The sequence below is a fragment of the Salvelinus alpinus genome, chromosome 6 (assembly GCF_045679555.1).
Source record: "Salvelinus alpinus chromosome 6, SLU_Salpinus.1, whole genome shotgun sequence".
In the NCBI taxonomy this organism is placed as follows: domain Eukaryota; kingdom Metazoa; phylum Chordata; class Actinopteri; order Salmoniformes; family Salmonidae; genus Salvelinus; species Salvelinus alpinus.
In genome coordinates, this window is record NC_092091.1 from 61,837,166 (window position 1) to 61,862,914 (window position 25,749).

General features: G+C 44.1%; 1 protein-coding gene across 2 annotated transcripts; it reads left to right on the top strand.

The window, feature by feature from the left end:
* The first annotated feature begins 1,485 nt into the window (after positions 1-1,485).
* Positions 1,486-21,856, top strand: LOC139577655 (uncharacterized). 2 transcript variants are annotated; one of them, XM_071404808.1, is made up of 7 exons: positions 1,486-2,008; positions 2,397-2,527; positions 2,728-2,898; positions 5,716-5,880; positions 6,179-6,290; positions 6,672-7,464; positions 17,042-21,856. In XM_071404808.1, the coding sequence occupies exons 1-7, from the start codon at positions 1,720-1,722 to the stop codon at positions 17,295-17,297; spliced, it is 1,917 nt and encodes a 638-aa protein (XP_071260909.1). In that variant the 5' UTR covers positions 1,486-1,719; the 3' UTR covers positions 17,298-21,856. The 2 variants fall into 2 exon arrangements, with proteins under 2 accessions (XP_071260909.1, XP_071260908.1); XM_071404807.1 differs by lacking the exons at positions 1,486-2,008; positions 2,397-2,527; positions 2,728-2,898; ... (1 more) ...; positions 6,179-6,290; positions 6,672-7,464 and adding exons at positions 9,627-10,083; positions 15,262-15,392 and having other exon boundaries at positions 16,107-21,856.
* The last annotated feature ends 3,893 nt before the right edge of the window (positions 21,857-25,749 follow it).

Sequence of the window (25,749 nt, forward strand, 5' to 3'; positions counted from 1 at the left end):
TCTCACATAAGCATATTATGAAAGTAAATAAAACATCTTATTTATCTATGTTACCTAACTAATTCTGATTCAACCCCAAGAGGTCTTGAATCAATAGTTAGGCCTATGTGTGGTTGAATTTATTCCGCCACTGTGCGAGTGTGACTTTTGGAACTGTTCCTATGAAATTATGTATGGCTTTTAGGTCTTATATATCACGTGGAGAATTGATGTAGCAGGTTAGGATAACTAGGTTAAGGTTCGGACAAGGATTAGGTTTAGCTAAAATGCAAAAAAATATATACACTACCGTTCAAAAGTTTGGGGTCACTTAGAAATGTCCTTGTTTTTGAAAGAAAAGCACATTTTCCCCCCATTAAAATAACATCAAATTGATCATAAATACAGTGTAGACATTGTTAATGTTGTAAATTACTATTGTAGCTGGAAACGGAAGATTTTTTATGGAATATCTACATAGGCGTACAGAGGCCCATTATCAGCAACCATCACTCCTGTGTTCCAATGGCACGTTGTGTTAGCTAATCCAAGTTTATCATTTTAAAAGGCTAATTGATCATTAGAAACCCATTTTGCAATTATGTTAGCACAGCTGAAAACTGTTGTACTGATTAAAGAAGCAATAAAACTGGCCATCTTTAGACTAGTTGAGTATCTGGAGAATCAGCATTTGTGGTTTTGATTACAGGCTCAAAATGGCCAGAAACTAAAAGTTGAAGGCTATTCCATGCGAGAAATTGCCAAGAAACTGAAGATCTCGTACAATGCTGTGTACTGCTTCCTTCACAGAACAGCGCAAACTGGCCCTAACCAGAATAGAAAGAGAAGTGTGAGGCCCCGGTGCACAACAAGAGGACAAGTACATTAGTGTCTAGTTTGGGAAACAAATGCCTCACAAGTCCTCAACTGGCAGCTTCATTAAATAGTACCCGCAAAACACCAGTCTCAACGTCAACAGTGAAGAGGCGACTCCGGGATGCTGGCCTTCTAGGCAGAGTTGAAAAAAAAAGCCACATCTCAGACTGGTCAATAAAAAGAAAAGATTAAGATGGGAAAAAGAACACAGACACTGGACAGAGGAACTCTGCCTAGAAGGCCAGCATCCCGGAGTCGCCTCTTCACTGTTGACGTTGAGACTGGTGTTTAGAGGGTACTATTTAATGAAGCTGACAGTTTTTGTGCCAAATCTATGGTAGTGTTGAAAATGCAATGGAAACACATTGAACATTACATTTTGTATTCGATAAATGAAAAATTAAGAAAAAAAGTAATCACGCACTGATTTTTATCCACAAGTCAGTTTGGTGAAAACACACTGCTGCTGGTGGGAAAATGTGCATATTTTCTTTATGCAATTTTTGAATATTCGCATGAAAATCTGTCGCCAATTGGATGGAAATCTAGATACAAAGTGTAATGAATTTATACTCCAGAACAGTAGGCGAACGCAGCAGGTGGTGGCATGCACCTCTTATGAATGTTTGCGGACCGCCATAATACCATAGAAGAAGTATACGGAAGTGAACAATAACAATAATTTCCACGTTAGGGTTTTGTTATTTCTACGTTTAACACACTGGAACCCAAAATATGACAAATGTCACTACAGAGCATCAAATATTTACTCCAGGTAGTGTTTAGTTCACGTTGGAGACAAGACTTGGTTGATATATGTTATCTAGGTAAGTCTAGCTAGCTAGTTGTTGACGTTAGCTAGCAATGGCTAACTGTAACGGTATGGTTTTTCACACTCAAATAGCCTCCATCATGGAGGTGCTAGCAAATGCAGCCGTGGCAGAGATTTGTAAAGTCGTAGACGACGACTATGCAGTGTTTCGTTTGGAAATTTCTCAAAGCCAGAAAGAAAACAGGGCATTGCGGAGGAAACTACAGCTCCTGGAACTGAAGGTGGCACGGGAACGCACAGAGAGGACAATGCGAGAGCGCGTATTCGCCAGTCGTGCCAGTACTTTCAACATCCTCGACGGATACAGAGGAATGGCAAGAGGTACATTTTGCAAAGGCGTGGGTGCCTGCCTGTCGCCTAGTTTCCCTCTACACATGTAACTTGTGTTAACCAGAATTGGGTCTTGGTCAGTTTTTAGATAGTATGCAATAATAACCCTGATTGCTGAGCTATCTTGCACAAAGATACAATATCGTATTCTAACCAGATTCTTGATTTACTGTATTTCCTATTTACTCATTTTAAGCAATATGATGCATGGAACATAATTGATCTATAAATAGTATATCAATCAGTTGAGAAGTGTTACCTTGCATTCTTACCAATTCTTGACATTGTCAAAACTGTCAATAGTGTACAATATACCGTTAAGCATTGACAGTAGCTTACCTAACCACCTCTTTTTCTTTCCCCCCAATCACTCTCTCAGGTGAAGGACATCTCACTGGAGGCCACAGGAGCTTTGTGAAGCCAGCAGGACACAATACATGGAGAGATGACAAACCAATCACTGTTGATGAGGGGAGGGGAACCTCAACCCAGCACGTTATCATGATAGAGGTTAGTGGAATATTGTTACATTAAAATTACAGTACATCAAATGTGGCCAGTTTATTTCAGAAAAGCTCCCCTCAGCTATTCACTTTCATACTTGTGCATCCTCATTTATTTTCCATAGGGGAGCTTGTGAGACATCACTACGACATTGTTATCCAATACAACTCATGTACCCGTAATAACCTCCTCTCTTCTTGTGTCAGTCTGCAGATGCAGAGGCTACAGGTCCTGGGGTCAAGCAGGAGATGACTGAAGAGGAGGACCCACAGCACAGCGGAGACGTCCAGACTGGTGCGGCAGGAGAGCCCCCTGCAGCCACGGAGGACCCCACAACCGCCCCAGTGCAGCCCAGGACCCAACGCAGTATCATGGAGGTCAGTGGAACACCATCCTCAAATCAGAGACAGACACCAAGACTAACTAACACACAGGCTCTTACTTAAAGGATCTGACCACAGATCAGACCCAGAGAGACTGGTGGCTGGGGAGACTAGGCTGTCATCCAGAGCCAGAGGACAGTTCATTCCCGTGGGGATGGTGACCAGTGATGATCTGTCTTGTTCTTAGGCTACAGAGATGGACCCTGACAACATATCTTTTGGTTTAGAGCAGCTGTGGACTCGAGTCACATGACTTGGACTCGAGCCTGACTAGACTCAACACAAGCATCTTGGGACTCGTCTGAAGTCGGTACAGCCAATCTGTCAATTTCTGTCTGTAGGGGCCAAACGTTTAGGCTACACACTAATATGACCCCTTAGTGGAAAGGTGGAAGTCTCATGTGTTTTGCTCTAGGACGCCTACAGGCCTCAAGACCCGTCTGAAGGTATTGGACCCGTCTGAAGGTCCCCCAGTACCAGTTGAAAAAGTGAATGGCAGTATATATGGAGACTGTTTGGTGACAAAAATAAGGGGTTAAATACATGTAAAAACAAAAATGTTTCCCGATCTTTCTTATATCTCTCAGATATAGGACAGACACTTCAGAACTAATTTCCTTTAGAACTGTTGTACAATGTAGTGAATCTCTTATTCAATGCGTTTGTGTGGGCTAATAGCAGTAAGGCTCCACATTTTTTTGTTTGTTCATCAAATCATTTAAGATTTTTGCGGGATACTTAAAATTCAAAATCAAATAGTAAAATGATGCTTGGTATGGCCTTAAAACAATTCTATATAGCTTAGTAGAATCCCTCCCTTCCCGGATTAGACAGGGCTTAGACTGTTATGGTTTTAAACTGACTGATGGGGAGACTTATCTTTAGAGATCGGTGACGAGTGTGTAATTTTCTTTAGTGATCTGAATGTCAAGGAAGCTGACACTAGAGTAACCAAAGTCCACAGTGAAATGAAGATGATCATTTGACTTATTAAGAAACTCATGGAACATCTCAAGTTCATTGGGAGTCCCGTCAAATAATACCAATATCATCTATATAATGTTGATATAGTTTGATCACGGATAGAAAGGGATTTTACTCAGGGTTGGGAATGTGATCATGCTCTAAGCCAGTGATTCCCAAACTTTTTCAGTTGGTGTACCACTAACTGAATTTTGTTCTGCTCGGAGAACCCCTGAAGTACCACCTTGTGTGCATTTTACCAGTTAGTCTATAGTCTCATGAGTCTTCTCGTACCCCTTGTGGATAGGCCAAGTACCCCTTGTGGATAGGCCAAGTACCCCTTGTGGATAGGCCAAGTACCCCTTGTGGATAGGCCAAGTACCCCCTGTGGATAGGCCAAGTAACTCCCTGTGGATAGGCCAAGTAACTCCCTGTGGATAGGCCAAGTAACTCCCTGTGGATAGGCCAAGTTAACTCCCTGTGGATAGGCCAAGTTAACTCCCTGTGGATAGGCCAAGTAACTCCCTTTGGATAGGCTAAGTAACTCCCTGTGGATAGGCCAAGTACCCCCTGTGGATAGGCCAAGTACCCCCTGGGGTCCTAGTACCCCTGGTTGTGAACCACTGCTCTAAGCTTCCCATATAAAGATTGGCATAATTGGGTGCCATCGTACTCCCCATAGTGGTTCCTTTGGTTTGTTGGAAAAAGTAACTTCTAAACATAAAAGTTATTTGGGAGTAACAGCTCTGCTAGGTTACTGGTACATGAGGAGCTAGGCCAAGACTCTATAGGGCGTTGTTCCAAAAATAAGCTTGTGGCCTCTAGTCCACATTGGTGGGGTATTTATGTGTATAGACTTTCAACATTTAAACAGGCCACCGATATTAGCATTTTTCACGCATCATGTCCAAATCATCCAAAAGTATCTCATACGATTGTAAAGCTCAACAAAGTCACTTATAGATGATGTGAACATGATGCGTGAAAAAAGCTAATATCTGTCCCATGACATGAATGGGATTTGTGCCACAAATGTTAAAACGTTAGCATGTGAAACTCTCAGGTTGTGACTTGCTTGTGACTCGAATAATAGTGACTTAGTCTCACATCTGGTTTAGAGACACAGACTGATCTGTTCAGAGGGTTCTGGAACCAGTACAGTAGTAGAGTATAGGCGAGGGTCTGGTCGTAAATGAAGTGACTGAAAGTGGAGGGCGACATTCCTCCCACATGGAATTCAGATAGTCGCCTAGGAGACAGATACTTACAGGGCCGAGATTTCTTAGATTACAGGTAAAGTTGAGACAAATCTAAATGTCGCGACCCATTCCCCTTTACACACGCTCAAGGATCGCGACCCAATGTCCACATCAGTGTCTTTTTCGACCAAGTATTGAACTCAAGTGCAAGAACCCAGGCTCAGGCAGGGGGAACCACATCAGGCAATAGTAAAGAGAAACGGTTCCTCTGCATGTTCTGTAGCAAAGGCTTCAGCTGCCTCCAGAAGGTGGAGATCCACCAGAGGGTCCACACAGGGGAGAAACCCTTCAGCTGTACCCAGTGTCACATGCGCTTTGCTGAGGCTGGTAGCCTCAAGAGGCACGAGAGGGTCCGCACAGGGGAGAAATGCAGTTTGGCCAGTACCCACTGCGAGAAGAGGTTCTAATAGTTGACTCATATTTACCCACATGTCCACCATGATGGATTTTACAACAATGAAGCCATTTTGTAACTACAGTTTAGTACTCAAAAGGTAGTGGGGATGGGTAAACACTCCATGTTGAATGTGTTTATTATCTGTGTGTATGTACCTGAAGGAGTGTAATCTGTATCACCTGTCTCTTCCAGGAGGAGGAGGGTCCAGAGGGGCTGCTGGTGAAGGAGGAGGGGTGTGAGGAGGGTCTGGGGAACCCTGAGGGGACCATGGTCATGGAGGACAACCAGACTACACCTCCTCCTGAACCCACAGAGGAACCAGCTGAGCAGCACAGGACCACACACAGTCTCACTGAGGTGAGCCCACTGTAAACTACTGTCTGAATGTTATTACGTCAGGGCCCGTATTATATGGAAAGATCAGCCCTCCTACTCAGACTTTTTGTGAATACGGGTCTTGATTAATTTTGTCTGAAGTATGGGACCATGCCTTTGAATTATTAAACCATTAAAAGAATGTCACGTAATCAAATTAACTAACATGTTTGCATAGTACTCATAACAATCCCTCATTTCCCAATCAGAAGATGTCCATAGCAGGGTGCTCATATCAAATTTCTTGAATCAACATCCTCTCACTCTGTATCTCTAACAGTCAGTAGACATGGAGGATGGGAAGCCTGATCTGCTGCTGGTCAAAGAGGAGACAATAGAGGATGGACCAGAGAGCATTGACCTGCTGAGTGGACTAAAGATGGGGGAGCAAGGTAAGGGAGATATGCATATAGCCCATTTTTTTCAGCCAGCTAACGTCACTCCAACACCACGCTCGTTCCTCCTCATAGCACCGGTTTAAATCCAAGTGCCAATGCAGTTTATCAAACTTCAGGCTTGTGCTACGGTCAGGTGACTTGAAAATAAAGCTATTAGGCCATGTGCACCAGTGGTGGATTTGGTGTCGAAAAGTTTCAAAATGGAAGCATATGCAAAAAAGTACCTCATACCTACCGTAAAATATGGTGGTGGATCTTTGATGTTATGGGGCTATTTTGCTGATCCCGGTTTTTGCGTTATCAGAGGAGCCAATCATTTTGGACCTGAGTTCTCTGCCATGTTTGTAAAGTCTAATTTGTAACCTCTTCCTGTAGGTGATTGGCTGGAGGCTAACAGTGGAGACTGGGTGACTATCTTGGATTCTCAGACCCAGACGGAAACAGCCAAGGGCCCAGGGAATGACATCAACAAGCTGGTCTGGACCAGAGGCGACATAGTGGCGGCCAGTGGATTGGACAGCGTCCTCAACTCTGGGCTAGGGAACAACAGTGTTCAACACAACCAGAAACCGACAGTTGAACACAAAACATCCGAACTTAGTCTCCATGACAACAGACTGGCTCACACCAGGGCGAGGCGTAGATTTGGTCCGCGGGGACGGGGAGGTGTCCGTATGAGAACAGACATAGACTTGGCTAGCTATTCTCCGTCCTGCTCCTATAGTTGTGATTCAGAAAGACAGATGGCACCTCAGCTTAACCACCTAACAGGTGCTGCCTTCAGCCTGCATTCTATAGGATCTATCAACTGGAACATGGACCCTGCGACAACACCGACACTCCCTGGCCTTCGTCCTCCTCACACTCTGCTGTTAAACCATACCTCAGACAATGCCAGTGCCTCAACACTAAATGGCAACACAAGCCCATTGACAAATGACAGTAGTAGTAATGCTATCAGTAGATCCAGTGGCAAAGAGAAGCGCTTCCCGTGTTCGTTCTGTGGGAAAGCCTTCAGTTTCCCCAAACAGATGGAGATCCACCAGAGGATGCACACGGGGGAGAAACCATTTGGCTGCCAGCTGTGCCGGGCCAGTTTCTCTCAATCCTCCAACCTGAAGAGGCACCAGAGAGTCCACACAGGGGAGAAACCCTACAGCTGCCCCCAGTGTGAGAAGAGATTCTCCCGCCAGCACCAGCTGAAGATGCACCTGAAGGTCCACACGGGGGAGAGGCCGTTTGCCTGTATGCACTGTGGGAAGAGGTTCTCAGAGAGGAGCTCTCTCAGGATACACCAGCAGAAAATGCACACAGCCCATGTATAGAGTATATTAATATATAATGTAGTACTAGTTAATTTGTAGTTAATTCTGTTGGTTTTGGATGTATCGGGAACTGGATGAGGTGAACTGAGGAAAGAATGAGTATGATGAGGCAGAGTAGATGATATGGTGATGGTGTCTGTAAAAATGCTTCACTGATGAAGAGTGACAAACTTCGTGTCTTTAAGTGTTTTATAGTGAGATAATGATAGTGCCTTAATTCATGAAGTATTGAAGCTGTGTGTAATGTAGTGTTGAACCATTTCCAAAGTATTCTATAGTTACTTTTATCAAAGTGAAGGTACCATATTTATAGGTACCATATCTTGCCTCCATTTAATATCTGACCCTTTCTAAGACCTCTTGTGGCAATAGAGAAATGACTTATTTTTTCATCTATTTTTCTACAGTGATTTTCTATCAATACATGGCCAACATATTATCTTCCTCTTCGGCACAGCCAGAAGAGGACTGGCCACCTCCCATAGCCTGGTTCCTCCCTAGGTTCCGGCCTTTCTAGGGAGTTTTTCCTAGCCACCGTGCTTCTACACCTGCATTGTTTGGGGGTTTAGGCTGGGTTTCTGTACAGCACTTTGTGACATCAGCTGATGTAAGAAGGGCTTTATTAGTAACTTGGATTGATATTTACAGAAAAGGTATTCTACTTGTCACGTATCATTTTGTGCAATAAATGTGATTGTTATGCTATTTAAATTAAATACTAAATTGACTCTGTGCTGACTGACTTGGTTATTTTTGTATCATTGCAGAGACTGAGTTCAGACTTAAATAAAAAAAATCCAATGGCTCCATATTGTTAGGTACTTGAATCAGTGTTAGATGGACTTGACTGTGGTTAGCATTTTATAACATGTCATGTTTCTGTGTGTACAGCAAAGAATTTATTGTATAATCCTTGTTTGCAGTCTCCAGTCCATGAAGATCTGCTTATATCCGGTGTTACTGGTTGGAGAGACTGGACCTCTGAGGGTTCCCCGGATCAGGAGCCGTCACTCTTCCTTCCCCAGTCGGAACCAGGACCCAACCACGGGGGACAGAGACTCCACAACCACTACATAGAACACAACCAATGGACAGGTGGACTGAACAACCTCAGTCCTGGTGGTCATCAGCGAGACGGAGCCTCCAGTCAGGGATCCAGTCTGCAGCCCAGACCCTTCTCTTCACAGTCTCAGTGCAGGGCCTGGGGCTGATAGAGATAGACCCTCCTGTTCCTATGATACAAACACCACAGTGTCCATGATGAACAATGCAGGTCTTCCTGGGCTTCAGCCTTCACAGAGAGTGGTGGGAGAACCCCCTGGTGGTAGTCTGTCTTCTCCTTCAGGGTCTTGTCTAATGCCTGGTGAATGGGTTCATAGAAAGCCTGGACCTGGGTCTAGCCTTCCTCAGTTACCCCGCAAATACAGACAGGGTTAGGATGGACATTCGCTACAAGAGGTACCTAGCCTATAACACAGCGCGTAATCCCATCAACACCCAAACAATGGCTCAAGGAGGGAGGTCAGGCGACGTCCTCTGCTGTCATTTGGTCACATGGGAGGCAGAGTATTAGGACGGACGCAGACAAGCCGGCTCATGAGAACACGCACCAGACTGTTCACAACAAGGAGAGGCCCATCAAGTGCAAACTATTTTAAAAGAACTTCTACCTGACTAGCCTTATCAGACATAGGAGTGTCCACCAAGGGGAGAAATCGTAGTGGTGTGGCTTGATATGTATGCAGGGTGTCTTGGTAAGAGGGCAATTAATACCCCGCATTAACCTTGTGAACTTAGGCTAGAACAAGGACAGTTTAATATTTACCTTACTGAGGTGATTGATTGGAATAAAGTCATTATTTTGTACTCTATTCTTGCTAACACACTGTCCTTTCTAAACAAGTCTACTCTCAGCTTGAAATATAGTGATCATGAATAGGCGACTAATAAGCAGTACACGTTTCCATTTAACCACACCCTTTGAGCTATGACGTCAGCGAACAAGATCCTTGCTCTTCAGTGTAAACGGAAGTAAACAGTGACCAAGCACAAGTTCCACGTTAGCGTTTTTTATTTAGAAGTTTATTAAACACTGGTACTCATTTAACTGCACAGCATCCTATACTTACCTTATTTAGTGTTTAATTCGCTTTAGAGACAGGACTTGATAGGTGTTCCAGGTAAGGCTAGCTAGCTGCTAACAATGGCTAACTGTATGGGTTTTCACACTCAAATAGCCTCCGTCATGGAGGTCCTAGCGAATGCAGCAGTGACAGAGCTCTGTAAACTCGTAGATGACGACTATGCAGTGCTTCGTTTGGAAATAACTCAAAGCCAGAAAGAAAACAGGGCATTGCGGAGGAAACTACAGCTACTGGAACTGAAGGTGTCACGGGAGCGCGTCTTCGCCAGTCGTCCCAGAAGTGTCAAGATCGTCGACCGATACAGAGGAATAGAAAGAGGTACATTTTGCAAAAGGCAGAGGCTGCGTGGCTTTCATATACAGTGAGTGTACAAAACACTAACGACCCTCTCATCAGAACAGTTTCAATTCGTCGGTGCATGGACTTTACAAGGTGTCGAAAGGGTTCCGCAGGGATGCTGGCCCATGTTGACTCCAATGCTCCCCAAACGTGTTTGGGTGGTGGTTCAAACATGTCAAATCCTGCAGCGTCGCAGGTCTTGACGCAAACCGGTGCGCCTGGCACCTACTACAATACCCTGTTCAAATGCACTTAAATATGTCGTCTTGCCCATTCAACCTCTGAATGGCTCACACACACAATCTATGTCACAACGCTTAAAAATCATTATTCTCCTACATTGATTGAAGTGGATTTAATAAGTGACATCAGTAAGGGATCATAGCTTTCACCTGGTCAGTCTATCATAGACAGAGCAGGTGTTCTTAATGTTTTGTACACTCAGTGTATATTTATATTAAAAACCAAAGTCTAATGGTTTTACCCAAAAATGAAGGACTCATTAGCCTATTCTGTTTTTGTCATGGAGGGCTCATTGCTTCAAAACAATGTTTAAAAAAGAAATGCTGCTCATTGAATGGCATACTTTGAGCTGTACCAAAAAGTGCTATTGGCATGACATGAAAAATGTATGCCATATGCTGCATTTGTTATAGGCCTAATGTTTAAGTATTTGTTGGTGACACCATAGAATTAGGAATTATAATACTTTTTAATAGGATCTCTATGGGTGACACTTTATCTCTTTAACCAGCCTGAATTAGATTGAGCAATAAAATACCCACTCGTGGTCTTCTTATATTAAACTCGTTTTTGTCAGTATTAGTGGATCACAATACCACGGAGTAGTTTACAAGGGAGGAACTCCGTCAAACTTTTATTCCATAGGCTGGGATCCGCATTATGCAGCTGTTGCAAGAGCGCATTTTTCACTGGCTGTCCACAGGTCGCATAAACAATGATTGATAGGCAGCTTAGCCTACACTTCTTCAATTCAACCATTATTGGGGTAAAATACACATACATTTGTGAACAGCCATCCACAACTACCACAGCAGAGGTGTGAATCACATTGCTATGTAGACATCAATAATAAGCCTAAGTGTTGCCCGTAGGCTACACCACTGCTGTCAAATCCAATTTAATTTGTCACATGTTTCGTAAACAACATGTGTAGACTAACAGTGAAATGCTTTCTCACGGGCCCTTCCCAACAATGCAGAGAGAAATAATAGAAAAGTCCTAATAAAATACACAATGAGTAACAATAACTTCACTATATACAATGGCTACAAGTACCGAGCCGATGTGCAGGGGTACAAAGTAATTGAGGTAGATATGTACATATAACTAGGAATAACGTGACTAGGCAACAGGATGGATAATAAGGAGTAGCAGCAGTGTATATGAGGAGTCCAAAAAGTTAGTGCAAAAAGGGTCAATGCAGATAGTTTTAAATAGTTAACCAAATAGCTACCCGGATTAACTATTTAGCAATCTTATGGCTTGAGGGTAGAAGCTGTTCAGGGTCCTGTTGGTTCCAGACTAGGTGCATCGTTACCGCTTGCCGTGCGGTAGCCAAGAGAACAGTCGATGACTTGGGTGGCTGGAGTCTTTGACCATTTTTAGGGCCTTCCTGCCTGGTATAGAGTTCCTGGATGGCAGGGAGCTTGGCCCGAGTGATGTATTGGGCCGTACGCACTACCCTCTGTAGTGCCTTGCAGTTGGATACCAAGCTGTAGCCATACCAAGCGGTGATGCAGCCAGTCAAGGTGCTGTCAGTCGTGCAGCTGTAGAATCTTTTCAGCCTCCTGAAGGAGAACAGGCGTTGACGTGCACTCTTCACAGCTGTGTTGGTGTGTGTGGACCATGATAGATCCTTAGTGATGTGGACACTGAGGAAAGAAGCTCTCGACCTGCTCCACTACAGACCCGTCAAAGTGAATGGGGGCGTGCTCTGCCTTCCATTTCCTGTAGTCCACAATCAGCTCCTTTGTCTTGCTGATGTTGAGGGAGAGGTTGTTGTCCTGGCACCATACTGCCAGGTCTCTGACCTCCCTATAGGCTGTTTCATCATTGTCGGTGATCAGGCCTACCAACATTGTGCTGTCAGCAAACTTGATGATAGTGTTGGAGTCCCTGAGGGGCCCCCGTGTTGAGGGTCAGTGTGGCAGATGTGTTGTGGCCTGCCCTCACCACCTGAGGGTGGCCCGTCAGGAATTCCAGGATCCAGTTGCAGAGGGAGGTGTTCAGTCCCAGGGTCCTTAGCTTAGTGATGAGCTTGGAGGGCACTATGGTGTTGAACGCTGAGGTTTAGTCAATGAACAGCATTCTCACATAGGTTTTCCTCTTGTCCAGATGGGAGAGGGCAGTGTGGAGTGCAATAGAGATTGCGTCATCTGTGTATCTGTCGGGGCAGTATGCAAATTGGAATGGGTCCAGGGTGTCTGGGATGATGGTGTTGAGCCATGACCAGTCTTTCAAAGCATTTCATGGCTACAGATGTAAGTGCTACGGTGCGATAGTCATTTAGACAGGTTACCTGGAGTTCTTTGACACACGGACTAAGGTGGTCTGCTTGAAACATGTAGGTATTACAGACTGGGTCAGGGAGAGGTTGAAAACGTCAGTGAAGACACTTGGCAGCTGGTCAGCGGATGCTCTAAGTACGCGTCCTGGTAATCCATCTGGCTCTGTGGCCTTGTGAAAGTTAACCAGTTAAAAAGGTCTTACCCACATCGGCTACGGAGAGTGTGATCACACAGTTGTCCGGGAACAATTGGTGCTGTCATGCATGGTTCAGTGTTGCGAGCATAGAAGACATTTTGCTTGTCTTGTAGGCCTACGTCACTGGGCAGCTTGCGGCAGGGTTTCCCTTTGTAATACGTGATAGTTTGCAAGCCCTGCTACATCCGACGAGCGTCGGAGCCGGCGCAGTAGGATTCGATACTAGTTCTGTATTGATGCTTTGCCTGTTTGATGGCTCGGAGGTCTTAGCGGGATTTCTTATATGCGTCCGGATTATATCAAATCAAATTTTATTAGGTCACATGTGCCGAATACAACAGGTGTAGGTAGACCTTACAGTGAAATGCTTACTTACGAGCCCCTAACCAACAGTGCAGTTTAAAAAAATACGGGTAAGAATAAGACATAAAAATGAGTGTCCCACTCCTTGAAAGCAGCAGCTCTAGCCTTTAGCTCGATGCAGATGTTGCCTGTAATCCATGGCTAATGGTTGGGATAGGTGGGGACGACGTTGTCGATGCACTTAAAATCACATTTTATTGGTCACATACACGTGTTTAGCAGATGTTATTGGCCGCGCACGACTCCAACACTATCATCAAGTTTGCTGACAGCACAACGTTGGTAGGCCTGATCACCGATGACGATGAAACAGCCTATAGGGACTGATCGTGAACTACAGGAAATGGAGGGCCGAGCACGCCCCCATTCACATCGACAGGGCTGTAGTGGAGCAGGTCGAGAGCTTCATTCCTCAGTGTCCACATCACTAAGGATCTATTATGGTCCACACACACCAACACAGTCGTGAACAGGGCTCACATCATCCCAGACTTATTAATGAAGCCGGTGACTGTGGTAAACTCATCAATGACATTTGATGAATCCCAGAACATATTCCAGTCTGTGCTAGCAAAACAGTCCTGTAGCTTAGCATCCGCTTCATTGGACCACTTCCTTATTGAGCGCGTCACTTGTACTCCCTGTTTGAGTTTTTCTTGTAAGCAGGAATCCGGAGGATAGAGTTATGGTCAGATTTTCCAAATGAAGGGCGAGGGAGAGATTTGTATACATTTCTGTGTTGTGGAGTAAAGGTGATCTAGAGTTTTCTCCTTTGGTTGCTCAGGTGACTTGCTGGTAGAAATGGATTTCACTTTCCCTACATTAAAATCACTGGCCACTAGAAGCGCCGCCTCTGGATGAGCATTTTCTTGTTTGCTTATGGCCCTATACAGCTTGTCTTAGCGGTCTTAGTACCAGCTTCGGTTTGTGGTGGTAAATAAACAGCTAGGGAAATATAGATAAACTCTCTTGGTAAATAGTATGGCCTACAGTTTATCATGAGGTATTTTATCTTGAGCGAGCAGAAACTTGAGACTTCCTTATTATTAGAGATTCCACACCAGCTGTTGTTAACACACCCCTCCCCCCTAACCTTACCCGACGCTTCTGTACGATCTTGACGATGCATAGAAAAACCATACTTGTTCAGCCACGAATCCGAGAAACATAGGATATTACAGTTCTTCAGGTCCCGTTGATAGGATAGTCTTGAACGGAGCTCGTCCAGTTTGTTCTCCAGTGATTATACGTTCGCCAATAGAACGGAGGGTAGTGGCAGATTATTTCTCTCTTAAGCAGTCTTTTCCAAATCTTGGGGATTAGGGCCTGTTCCGGGGTTAGCAGTATGTCCTGAATTTGGTTGAGCCGCCCAAAAAGGTACATATTGCAGCTCTAAGATCAGCGCAAAAACCACGCAAAAATAGCTGAATTGGTCAGGAGAAAACGGCAGCGCTCCATTGCAGTACTATTCATTTCCCTTGTCGTCCTTACCTCCAAGGATTTATCCACGTTGTTTGTATAATCTTTGATGCCGACAGAAGTTGAACCATTGGAAGACATACAGTAGCTTGCACTATAGCCTACATAAACTTATTCCTGCACTTTGAAGGATTGCAGGAAAACGGATTTGGTGTGCCATCATAGTGGTCTCTGACTTGTGGTCAGACTCGCTTAGTATTTCGTAAACATCCTTTCTGAATTTAAAAGTAATCCTAGAAGTAATCATCTAGTTTTTCCAAAAGTAACTAATCGGATAATATTTTTGCTGGTAAAGAGTTTTCTTTATCAGTTAAATGTAATCTGTTACTCCCCAACCCTGTCCCCGCATTGCTTAGCTATCTTGCACGCAGACACAATCATATTCTAACCAGATTCTTTATTTACTGCATTTCCTATTATTTACTTAATGAAAACAATGTGATACATCAATTAATAAATAGTATATCAAGACGTTATGACAAGTGTTACCTTATATCCTAGCCAATTCTAGACAGTGTCAATAAATATACTGTTGAGCATTGCCAGTAGCTCACCTTACCACCTCTTTTCCCCCAATCACTCTCTCAGGTGAAGGACATCTCACTAGAGGCCACAGGAGCTTTGTGAAGCCAGCGGGACACAATGCGTGGAGAGATGACCAATCAATCACTGTTGATGAGGGGAGTGGAATCTCAACCCAGCACGTTATCATGATAGAGGTTAGTGTAATAGTGTTGCAGAAAAAATGTGTTACTTTGTAAATCAAATGTGGCCAGTTTATTTTCAGAAAGGCTCTCCTCAGCTATTCACTTGCTTACATGAAACCCAGCACAAAAAGTTTAGGGAATTATTCATAATTTTGCATCACAAAAGAGTTTAGGGCGAAAAAAATATCTATAGATTTCTATAGTATGTGCACTGTAGTGGCCATTAGTAAATGGTAGTAAATATGAACTATTTAGATCTTATTTAATAATGAAAAAATGATTAAACTGCCATAAACTCAAACTATTCCTTAGGTAAATATCTATCAGAAACAATTTGAATATTAAACTCACAAAAATTACACACACTTACCATAAAATGTGTTAATTGTAATGGTAGCCATTTTGAAGAACCATAAAGAAAAAATGATGGTGACACACCCACACGTGATATCATTGAAAAGCCCAGAATGTCCTCTCAAAGGTACAACAGGAACTAACACAGCGGCATGTATGGCCTTAAATCAAAAAAACAAATACCCATTAGAAAGGACAAAAATGTATTGCTGGATCTCGGGGGATATTTCAGGAAGGCTCCCCTCAGCTATTCACTTGCTTACATGCACATCCTGATTTATCTGCCATAGGGGCGCTTGTGAGACTTCCCTACGACATTGTTATCCAATTCTACTCATGTACCGGTAATAACTTCCTCTCTTATTGTGTCAGTCTGCAGATGCAGAGGCTGCAGTTCCTGAAGGATTGTCTCTGGTCAAGCAGGAGAGGTCTGAAGGAGAGGAGGACCGAGGGCACAGCAGGGACATCCAGACTGGAGAAGCAGCTGGAGCGCCCCCTGTAGCCACGGTAGACCATACCATTGCCCCAGCGCAACTCTGGACCCGAAGCAGAATCGCGGAGGTCAGTGGAACGCCGAATGCAGTCCTCAAGTCAGAGACAGACATCAAGACTTTAACTGTAACACAAAGGCTGTTACACACAGGATCTGACCACAGATCAGACCCAGAGAGACTGGGGCTGGGGCCACTGGGCTGTCCTCCTGCTCCTGGCTCAGAGTATTTACCGGTATTTCAACATAGCCAAAGGACGGTTCATTCCCATGGAGATGGTGACACGTTAGCCACTGGCGGTGATGCTCTGTCTTGTTCTTACACTACAGAGATGGACCCTGGAAACATGCCCTTGGGTTTAGAGACACAGACTGATCTGTCTAGACGGGACTGGAACCAGTACAGTAGTAGTGTATACTCTGAAGGGCGCCTAGATGAGAAAGGGGAGGGTCTGGTCATAGATGAAGTGACTACAAAAGTGGAGGGTGACGTTCCTCCCACATGGAATGCAGATAATCACCTAGGAGATGGACACTCACAGGGCAGAGATTTCTTAAATTACAGGGAAAGGTTAGAGACAAATCCAAATGGCTCTACCCATTCTCCTTTCAGGGATCGCGACCCAGTGTCCACGTCGATGGGGCCTTCCGATTCACACAGCCGCTTCCTTTTCTACAGGGCAAGAGCCCAGGCTCAGGGAGGGGGAGAAACATCAGGCAGTAGTAAGGGTAAACGGTTCCTCTGCATGTTCTGTAACAAAGGCTTCAGCTGCACCCAGAAGGTAGAGATCCACCAGAGGTTCCACACGGGGGAGAGACCCTTCAGTTGTACCCAGTGTCACATGCACTTTGCCCAGGCTGGTGACCTGAAGAGGCACCAGAGGATCCACACAGGGGAGAAACCCTACAGCTGCCCCCAGTGTGAGAAGAGGTTCTCCCGCCAGGACCACCTGAAGATGCACCTGAAGGTCCACACGGGAGAGAAGCCGTTCGCCTGTACGCACTGCGGGAAAAGGTTCTCAGAGAGGAGCTACCTCAGGATACACCAGGAGAAAAACCATTCCACTCTATAACATAGAAAGTAACCATTCCACTCGATAATTTCTGACGTTTAGCTCAAACTCTGCATTAAAGACAAAGATGCATTTTCATTGTTGTCTGCAGATAGATTTCAGTGTTGAATATTCCAGGGTAGACTATTGCATACAGACATTGTGTGATAGAGACAGCATATTTACACAGCGTACAAAACATTAGGAACACCTGCTCTTTCCATAACAGACTGACCAGGTGAAAACTATGATCCCTTATTGATGTCACTTGCTAGATCCCCTTCAATCAGAGTAGATGAAGGGGAGGAGACAGGGTAATTAATGATTTTCAAGTCTTGAGACAATTGAGACATGGATTGTGTGCCACTGCCGTTTCAGAGGGTGAATGGGCAAGACAAAAGATTTAAGTGCCTTTGAACGGGGTATGGTAGTAGGTGCCAAGCGCACTGTTTTGTGTCAAGAACTGCAACGCTGCTGGGTTATTCACACTCAACAGTTTCCAATGTCTATCAAGAATTATCCACCACCCAAAGGACATCTAGTCAACTTGACACAACTGTGGGAAGCATTGAAGTCAACATAGGCCAGCATCCCTGTGGAATGCTTTCGACATCTTGGAGAGTCCAAAAGGGGGTGCAACTCAATATTAGGAAGGTGTTCCTAATGTTTTGGACACTCAGTGTATGTTAATGTCATTATTTGGCAACAGTTACATCACACGTATCTGATTCAATTAAAATGAGTTTGTCAATGACATGTTTGTTCTACATTGTATACAGTGAGCTCCAAAAGTATTGGGACAGTGACACATTTTGTGTTGTTCTGGCTCTGTAATCCAGCACTTTGGATTTGAAATGATACAATGTCTGAGGTTTAAGTGCAGACTGTCACCTTTAATTTGAGGGTATTTTCATCCATATCGAGGGAAAGGTTTAGAAATGACAGCACTTTTTGTACATAGCCCTCCCATTTTATGGGACCAACGTATTGGGACAAATTCACTTAGTTAAAGTCCGAAGTTTACATACACTTAGGTTGGAGTCATTAAAAAAAATGTTCAACCACTCCACACATTTCTTGTTAACTATAGTTTTAGCAAGTAGGTAGGACATCTACTTTGTGCATGACAAGTAATTTTTCCAACAATTGTTTACAGACAGATTATTTCACTGTATCACAATTCTAGTGGGTCAGAAGTTTACATACACTAAGTTGACTGTGCCTTTTAACAGCTTGGAAAATTCCAGAAAATGATGTCATGGCTTTAGAAGCTTCTGATAGGCTAATTGACGTCAATTGGAGGTGTATCTGTGGATGCACCTTCAAACTCAGTGCCTCATTGCTTGACATCATGGGAAAATCAAAAGAAATCAGCCAAGACCTCAGAATAAAAATGGATGACCTCCACAAGTCTGGTTCATCCTTGGGAGCAATTTCCAAATGCCTGAAGGTACCACGTTCATCTGTACAAACAATAGTACGCAAGTATAAACACCATGGGACCACGCAGCCGTCATCCCGCTCAGGAAGGAGACTCGTTCTGTCTCCTAGAGATGAATGTACTTTGGTGCGAAAAGTGCTAATCAATCCCAGAACAACAGCAAAAGACCTTGTGAAGATGCTGGAGGAAACCGGTACAAAAGTATCTGTATCCACAGTAAAACGAGTCCTATGTCAACATAACCTGAAAGGCCGCTCAGCAAGGAAGAAGCCACGGCTCCAAAACCGCCATAAAAATCCAGACTACAGTTTGCAACTGCACATGGGGACAAAGATAATATTTTTGGGAGAAATGTCCTCTGGTCTGATGAAACAAAAATAGAACTGTTTGGCCATAATGACCATCGTTATGTCTGGAGGAAAAAGGGGGAGGGTTGCAAGCCGAAGAACACCATCCCAACCGTGAAGCACGGGGGTGGCAGCATCATGTTGTGGGGGTGCTTTGCTGCAGGAGGGACTGGTGCACTTCACAAAATAGATGACATCATGAGACAATTATGTGGATATATTGAAGCAACATCTCAAGACATCAGTCAGGAAGTTAAAGCTTGGTCGCAAATGGGTCTTCCAAGTGGACAATGACCCCAAGCATACTTCCAAAGTTGTGGCAAAATGGCTTAAGGACAACAAAGTCAAGGTATTGGAGTGGCCATCACAAAGCCTTGACTTCAATCCCATAGGAAATTTGTGGGCAGAACTGAAAAAGCATGTTTCCAGCAAGGAGGCACACAAACCTGACTCGGTTACACCAGCTATGTCAGGAGGAATGGGACAAAATTCACCCAACTTATTGTGGGAAGCTTGTGGAAGGCTACCCAAAACGTTTGACCCAAGTTAAACAATTTATAGGCAATGCTACCAAATACTAATTGAGTGTATGTAAACTTCTGACCCACTGGGAATGTGATGAAATAAATAAAAGATTTCTCCACTATTATTCTGACATTTTACATGATTAAAATAAAGTGGTGATCCTAACTGACCTAAAACAGTGAATATTTACTGGGATTAAATGTTAGGAATTGTGAAACGTTTTTTAATTTTTAATTTCATCTTTTATTTAACCAGGTCGGCTAGTTGAGAACAAGTTCTCATTTACAACTGCGACCTGGCAAAGATAAAGAAAAGCAGTGCGACACAAACAACAGAGAGTTACACATGGAATAAACAAACATACAGTCAATAACACAATAGAGGGAAAAAAATGTCTATATACAGTGTGCAAATGAGGTAAGTAAATAGGCCATAGTGGTGAAATAATTACAATTTAGCAATTAAACACTGGAGTGATAGATGTGCAAAAGATGAATATGCAAGTAGAGATACTGGGGTGCAAAGGAGCAAAAAAATAATAACAGTATGGGGATGAGGTAGTTGGATGGGCTATTTACAGATAGGCTATGTGCAGTGATCTGTGAGCTGCTCTGACATCTGGTGCTTAAAGTTAGTGAGGGAGATATGGGTCTCCAGCTTCAGTGACATTTGCAATTAGTTCCAGTCATTGGCAGCAGAGAACTGGAAGGAATGGCGTTCAAAGGCGGAATTGGCATTGGGGGTGACCAGTGAAATATACCCGCTGAAGCGCGTGCTACGGGTGGGTGCTGCTATGGTGACCAGTGAGCTGAGATAAGGCTGGGTTTTTACCTAGCAAAGACTTATAGATGACCTGGAGCCATTGGGTTTGGCGAGGACCAGCCAACGAGAGCATACAGGTCGCAGTGATGGGTAGTATATGGGGCTTTGGTGACAAAACGGATTGCACTGTGATAGACTTCATCCAATTTGCTGAGTAGAGTGTTGGAGGCTATTTTGTAAATGACATCGCCGAAGTCAAGAATCGTCAGGATTGTCAGTTTTACGAGGGCATGTTTGGCAGCATGAGTGAAGGATGCTTTGTTGCGAAATAGGAAGCCGATTCTAGATTTAATTTTGGATTGGAGATGCTTAATGTGAGTCTGGAAGGAGAGTTTACAGTCTAACCAGACACCTAGGTATTTGTAGTTATCCACATATTCTAGGTCAGAACCGTCCAGAGTTGTGATGCTGGACGGGCGGGAAGGTGCAGGCAGCGATCGGTTGAAGAGCATGCATTTAGTTTTACTTGCATTTAAGAGCAGTTGGAATGCCCCGGAAGGAGAGTTGTATGGCATTGAAGCTCGTCTGGAGGTTAGTTAGCACAGTGTCCAAAGATGGGACAGATGTATACAGAATGGTGTCGTTTGCGTAGAGGTGGATCAGAGAATCACCAGCAGCAAGAGCGACACCATTGATGTATACAGAGAAGAGTCGGCCCGAGAATTGAACCCTGTGGCATCCCCATAGAGACTGCCAGAGGTCAACAGGCCCTCCGATTTGACACACTGAACTCTATCTGAGAAGTAGTTGGTGAACCAGGCGAGGCAGTCATTTGAGAAACCAATGCTGTTGAGTCTGCCGATAAGAATGTGGTGATTGACAGAGTCGAAAGCCTTGGCCAGGTCGATGAATACAGCTGCACAGTATTGTCTCTTATCAATGACGGTTATGATATCGTTTAGGACCTTGAGCGTGGCTGAGGTGCACCCATGACCAGCTCGGAAATTGCATAGCGGAGAAGGTACGGTAAGGTACGGTAGGATTCGAAATGGTCGGTGATCTGTTTGTTAACTTGCCTTTCGAAGACCTTAGAAAGGCATGGTAGGATAGATATAGGTCTGTAGCAGTTTGGGTCTAGAGTGTCTCCCCCTTTGAAGAGGGGGATGACCGCGGCAGCTTTCCAATCTTTGGGGATCTCAGACGATACGAAAGAAAGGTTGAACAGGCTAGTATTTGGGTTGAAGGAGAAATGTGGGAGGCTTGGGCAAGTTGCTGTGGGGGGTGCAGGGCTGTTGACTTTACAGTGTCCCAGAACTTTTTGGAGTTTGTGCTGCAGGATGCAAATTTCTGTTTGAAAAAGCTAGCCTTCACTTTCCTAACTGCCTGTGTATATTGGTTCCTAACTTCCCTGAAAAGTTGCATATCACGGGGGCTATTTGATGCTAATGCTGTACGCCACAACTTCTGACTTCAACTGAATGTGTATTAAAGTAGTCAAAAGTGTAGTATTTGGTCCCATATTCCTAGCGTGCAATGATTACTTTAAGCTTGTGACTCTACAAACATGTTGGATGCATTTGCTGTTTGTTTGGGTTCTGTTTCAGATTATTTTCTGCCCAATAGAAATGATTGGTAAATAATGTATTGTGTAATTTGAGTCACCTTTTATTGTAAATAAGAATAGAATATGTTCTTAACACTTCAATATTCATGTGGATGCTACCATGATTACGGATAATCCTGAATGATTCGTGAATAATGATGAGTGAGAGTTAGATGCACAAATATCATAACCCCCCTAAAATGCTCACCTTCCCTGTTATTGTAATGGTGAGAGGTTAGCATGTCTTGGGGGTATATGTAACTTGTAACTTTCCCACTCATCATTATTCACAATTCATTTAGGACTATCTGTAATCATGGTAGCATCCACATTAAATTTAGAAGCGTTTAGAAACATTCTATTGTTATTTACAATAAAAGTGACTCCAAAATGACGCAATACATTATTTACCATTAATTTCTACTGGGCACAATATAATCTGAAACACAACCAAAACAAACAGCAAATGCAAGCAGCAAAGAAACCCTACCCTCTCCTCTCTAGGCACTTGTGGAGAGCTGAAACAACTTGATAGGTGTACGGCTGTAAGCAATAGGGTGAATGCACCTTGAAGTAAATTAAAGTAAAGTTAAAGTCAGCTCTGTTAAAGTACACTCAAGAAAAACATGAACAGATCTCAAAGTGATTCAGCAGTATCATTAAATCGGGTTAACATGCCCCACCAACATTAGACAATTATACTGAAAGGCCTTATATTGCTGAAATAAATACATCTAATCAATGATGAGAATACTCTGATTAACCGATATGTGACATAGACATTGTGGCGTAGCAGGAAGATTGGCGTACCGTGAATCAAGAGGTTGTGATTTGAAATTCAAGGTGAGGACTGTTTAATTATTATTAATGTATTTAGAATTTTAAAAATGTCACCTTTATTTACCCAGGTAGGCCAGTTGAGAACAAGTTCTCATTTACAACTGTGACCTGGCCAAGAAAAAGCAAAGCAGTGCGACAACAACAGAGTTACACATGGGATAAACAAACGTACAGTCAATAACACAATATAAAAATCTGTATACAGTGTGTGCAAATGAAGTAAGGAGGTAAGGCAATAAATAGGCTAATAGTGGGAAGTAATTACAATTTGGCAATTTACACTGGAGTGATGTGCAAGTAGAAAAATGGGTGTGCAAAATAGCAGAAAAACAAAAACAAATATGGGGATGGGGTTGGGTTGTAATATGGGGATAGGGTTTGGGAATAGTCCAGCTGGCTGGAATATGGTTGGAGCTGGGTTTGTCATAAGCATTTAGGAAAAACTTAGCCACAGATGGATAGGAGAAACGAGTATCATTGACTTCACCATCTATTGTTATGGCCAATGCTTTGGTATATTCCGTAAATTGGAGAGGCGTTTTTCTACGCTGTAATGGACACGGTACAACTTTTGGTAGGCTGCGGTATAGCAAAGCCAAGTCCCATGCTCATGGTTTTCACAGGGGAATTGAAATTATAGGCTACAATGACTTTGCTCATGATGCACTCCGCAAATGATATGGAAGACCACCACGCATCAGACACAAAACACCAATACAAATTAAACAGCACAACAAAATAGATATGAAAATTCAAGGAACTTGTTTATCACACAGTTATACCATTTATAAAATGGTCAGTTTTTTTGTTGTTGTACAGACTAGCTAAAAAAATAAGTGGAACTTGACAAATTAGCCAATGGATTGATTATTTTCTCAGTTGCAATTCGCTGAAGCCGCTGAGCCGGAGAAGCGTGTAGTAATCATACTGTAGAACTCATTGCGACCAGCACTAGCCGGTCAAATGAACGAGTCACTCATGAGTCACTCAACAAATCATGACTCTCGAGTCAGTTAAAAGAGTTGTTAAAAAATAACGAATCGTTCGAAATGCACATCACTAGTTGCAATCCGCCAATACAAATTTTAAGAATAAGTAAACGGAAGTGAATAGTGTCAGGTTTTGGCCAGGACTGTTCAGGTTTTGTTCACTAGATGTCCCCCTTGCACCTTTTTTGTACCTTTTTGTTTTTTCTTGCCCTAATTATTGTTTGCACCTGTAAGTCATTCCCTTGTTAGTATTTAACCCCGTGTGTTCCTCAGTTCCTTGCTCAGTGTTTGTATGTTAGCACCCAGCCCCAGCCTTTGTGAACATTTTTCTCTTGTTGAATTTTCCAGAGGTTCTCTGGTTTTGTTCTCGTGTATTTTTGGATTGATCTTTTGAGGTTTGTTTTTTCCCTTGCTGTTTTTACCACTTTGTGGATTTTCTTTTGTATTTTGGAAGATATCTATTTTTTATTAAACCACCATCTCTAGTACTGCTGTGTCTGCCTCATCTTCTGGGTTCTGCCAATTATTAGTGACTGTTTCTCGCACCGGGTCCTGACAGAAACACTGAGCCATTAATATGAACCCAGAGGCAGCCAGTACCCAGGACTTTTTTCCCATGCTGTCCCACCACGAGGGGACTGTCCAACGTCACGAAGCTGCTCTGGTTCAGCAAGAGGCCTTACTGGCTGGACATTCTCAACTTCTGTCGGAGATGATGACTTCCATAAAGCAGATTTCTGATCAACTTTCTCCTGCAACCGCTTCTGCTCCAGTTCATCAGATTCAAGTGCCCGTGGCAGTTAACCCCCTGGCTGAACCTCGTCTGCCGCCTCCCCAACGGTTCTCAGGTGATCCGAGGGTTTGTAAGGGGTTTTTCACCCAATGTTCTCTCTCCTTCGAGCTGCAACCCTCGTCGTTTCCCACCGACCGGTCCAAGATAGCATATATCATCACCCTGCTGTCGGAAAAAGCCCTAGCCTGGGCTACTGCTGTGTGGGATGCCCAAAGTCCCTGCTGTGCCAGCTACTCTACCTTTGCTGAAGAATTCAAGCGAGTGTTTCAAGGTCCTACCAGCGGTCCTGACTCAGCCAAACAGCTCCTGACTCTCCGCCAAGGTCGGCGCAGCGTGACGGACTATGCCATCCAGTTCCACACGGTGGCAGCAGCGAGTGGCTGGAACGACGAGGCGCTCACAGTGTGCTTTTTGAAGGGTCTTTCCGACACCATCCAAGATGAACTGGCCACTCGGGAACCACCAGACAACCTCGAGTCCCTGATCAAGTTGGCTTCACGCATAGACCTGCGTCAGAGAGAGAGAGCTCAACCGTAGATCTCTCACCATAGCTCCTATCGGTCCCAGCTCCGAGTCTCCACCTTTATCCTCGCTGACTCCACCGGAACCCATGCAGGTTGGACGCATCTCCCAGGCTGAGAGAGACCGCCGGATGAGGGAGCGATGCTGTCTATATTGCGGCAAACCGGGCCATTTCCTCTCCACGTGTCCCGGGCTCCAAGGAAAACGCACTCTCCCGTGCAGGCCTGGGAGGACTGTAACGGGAAACATAACCTCCTCCCATCCATCCAACTCCCGTCTGCTCATTCCAGTTACCCTTTCCTGGGACAACCACGAGCTTCCCCTTCAAGCCTTGGTAGACTCTGGAGCCGCAGGTAACTTCATGGATGGTGTCTGGGCGAAGGAAAATGGCGTTCCCTCTGAACCTCTAAGTGATCCCATAAGGGTTACTACGTTGGATGGAAGCCCTTTGGGATCTGGACTTGTCACTCGTGTCACTACCCCCTTGCGACTTTCAGTTTCCCAACACCAGGAAGTGATGAACTTTCATCTGACCTCGTGTTCCGAGTTCCCTCTCGTCCTTGGATACCCCTGGCTTCACAGCCATAACCCTCACATCGACTGGTCTGTGGGCACTATCAAGCAGTGGGGTCCTACGTGCCAAGCCACTTG

Coding starts and splice junctions, on each gene's coding strand:
- LOC139577655 (XM_071404808.1), top strand. CDS start 1,720: ATGGCTAACTGTAACGGTATGGTTTTTCACACTCAAATAGCCTCCATC. Junction 2,899..5,715: donor CCCAACGCAGTATCATGGAG/GTCAGTGGAACA, acceptor TGTCTCTTCCAG/GAGGAGGAGGGTCCAGAGGG. Junction 7,465..17,041: donor AAACCCTACAGCTGCCCCCA/GTGTGAGAAGAG, acceptor CACGGGGGAGAG/ACCCTTCAGTTGTACCCAGT.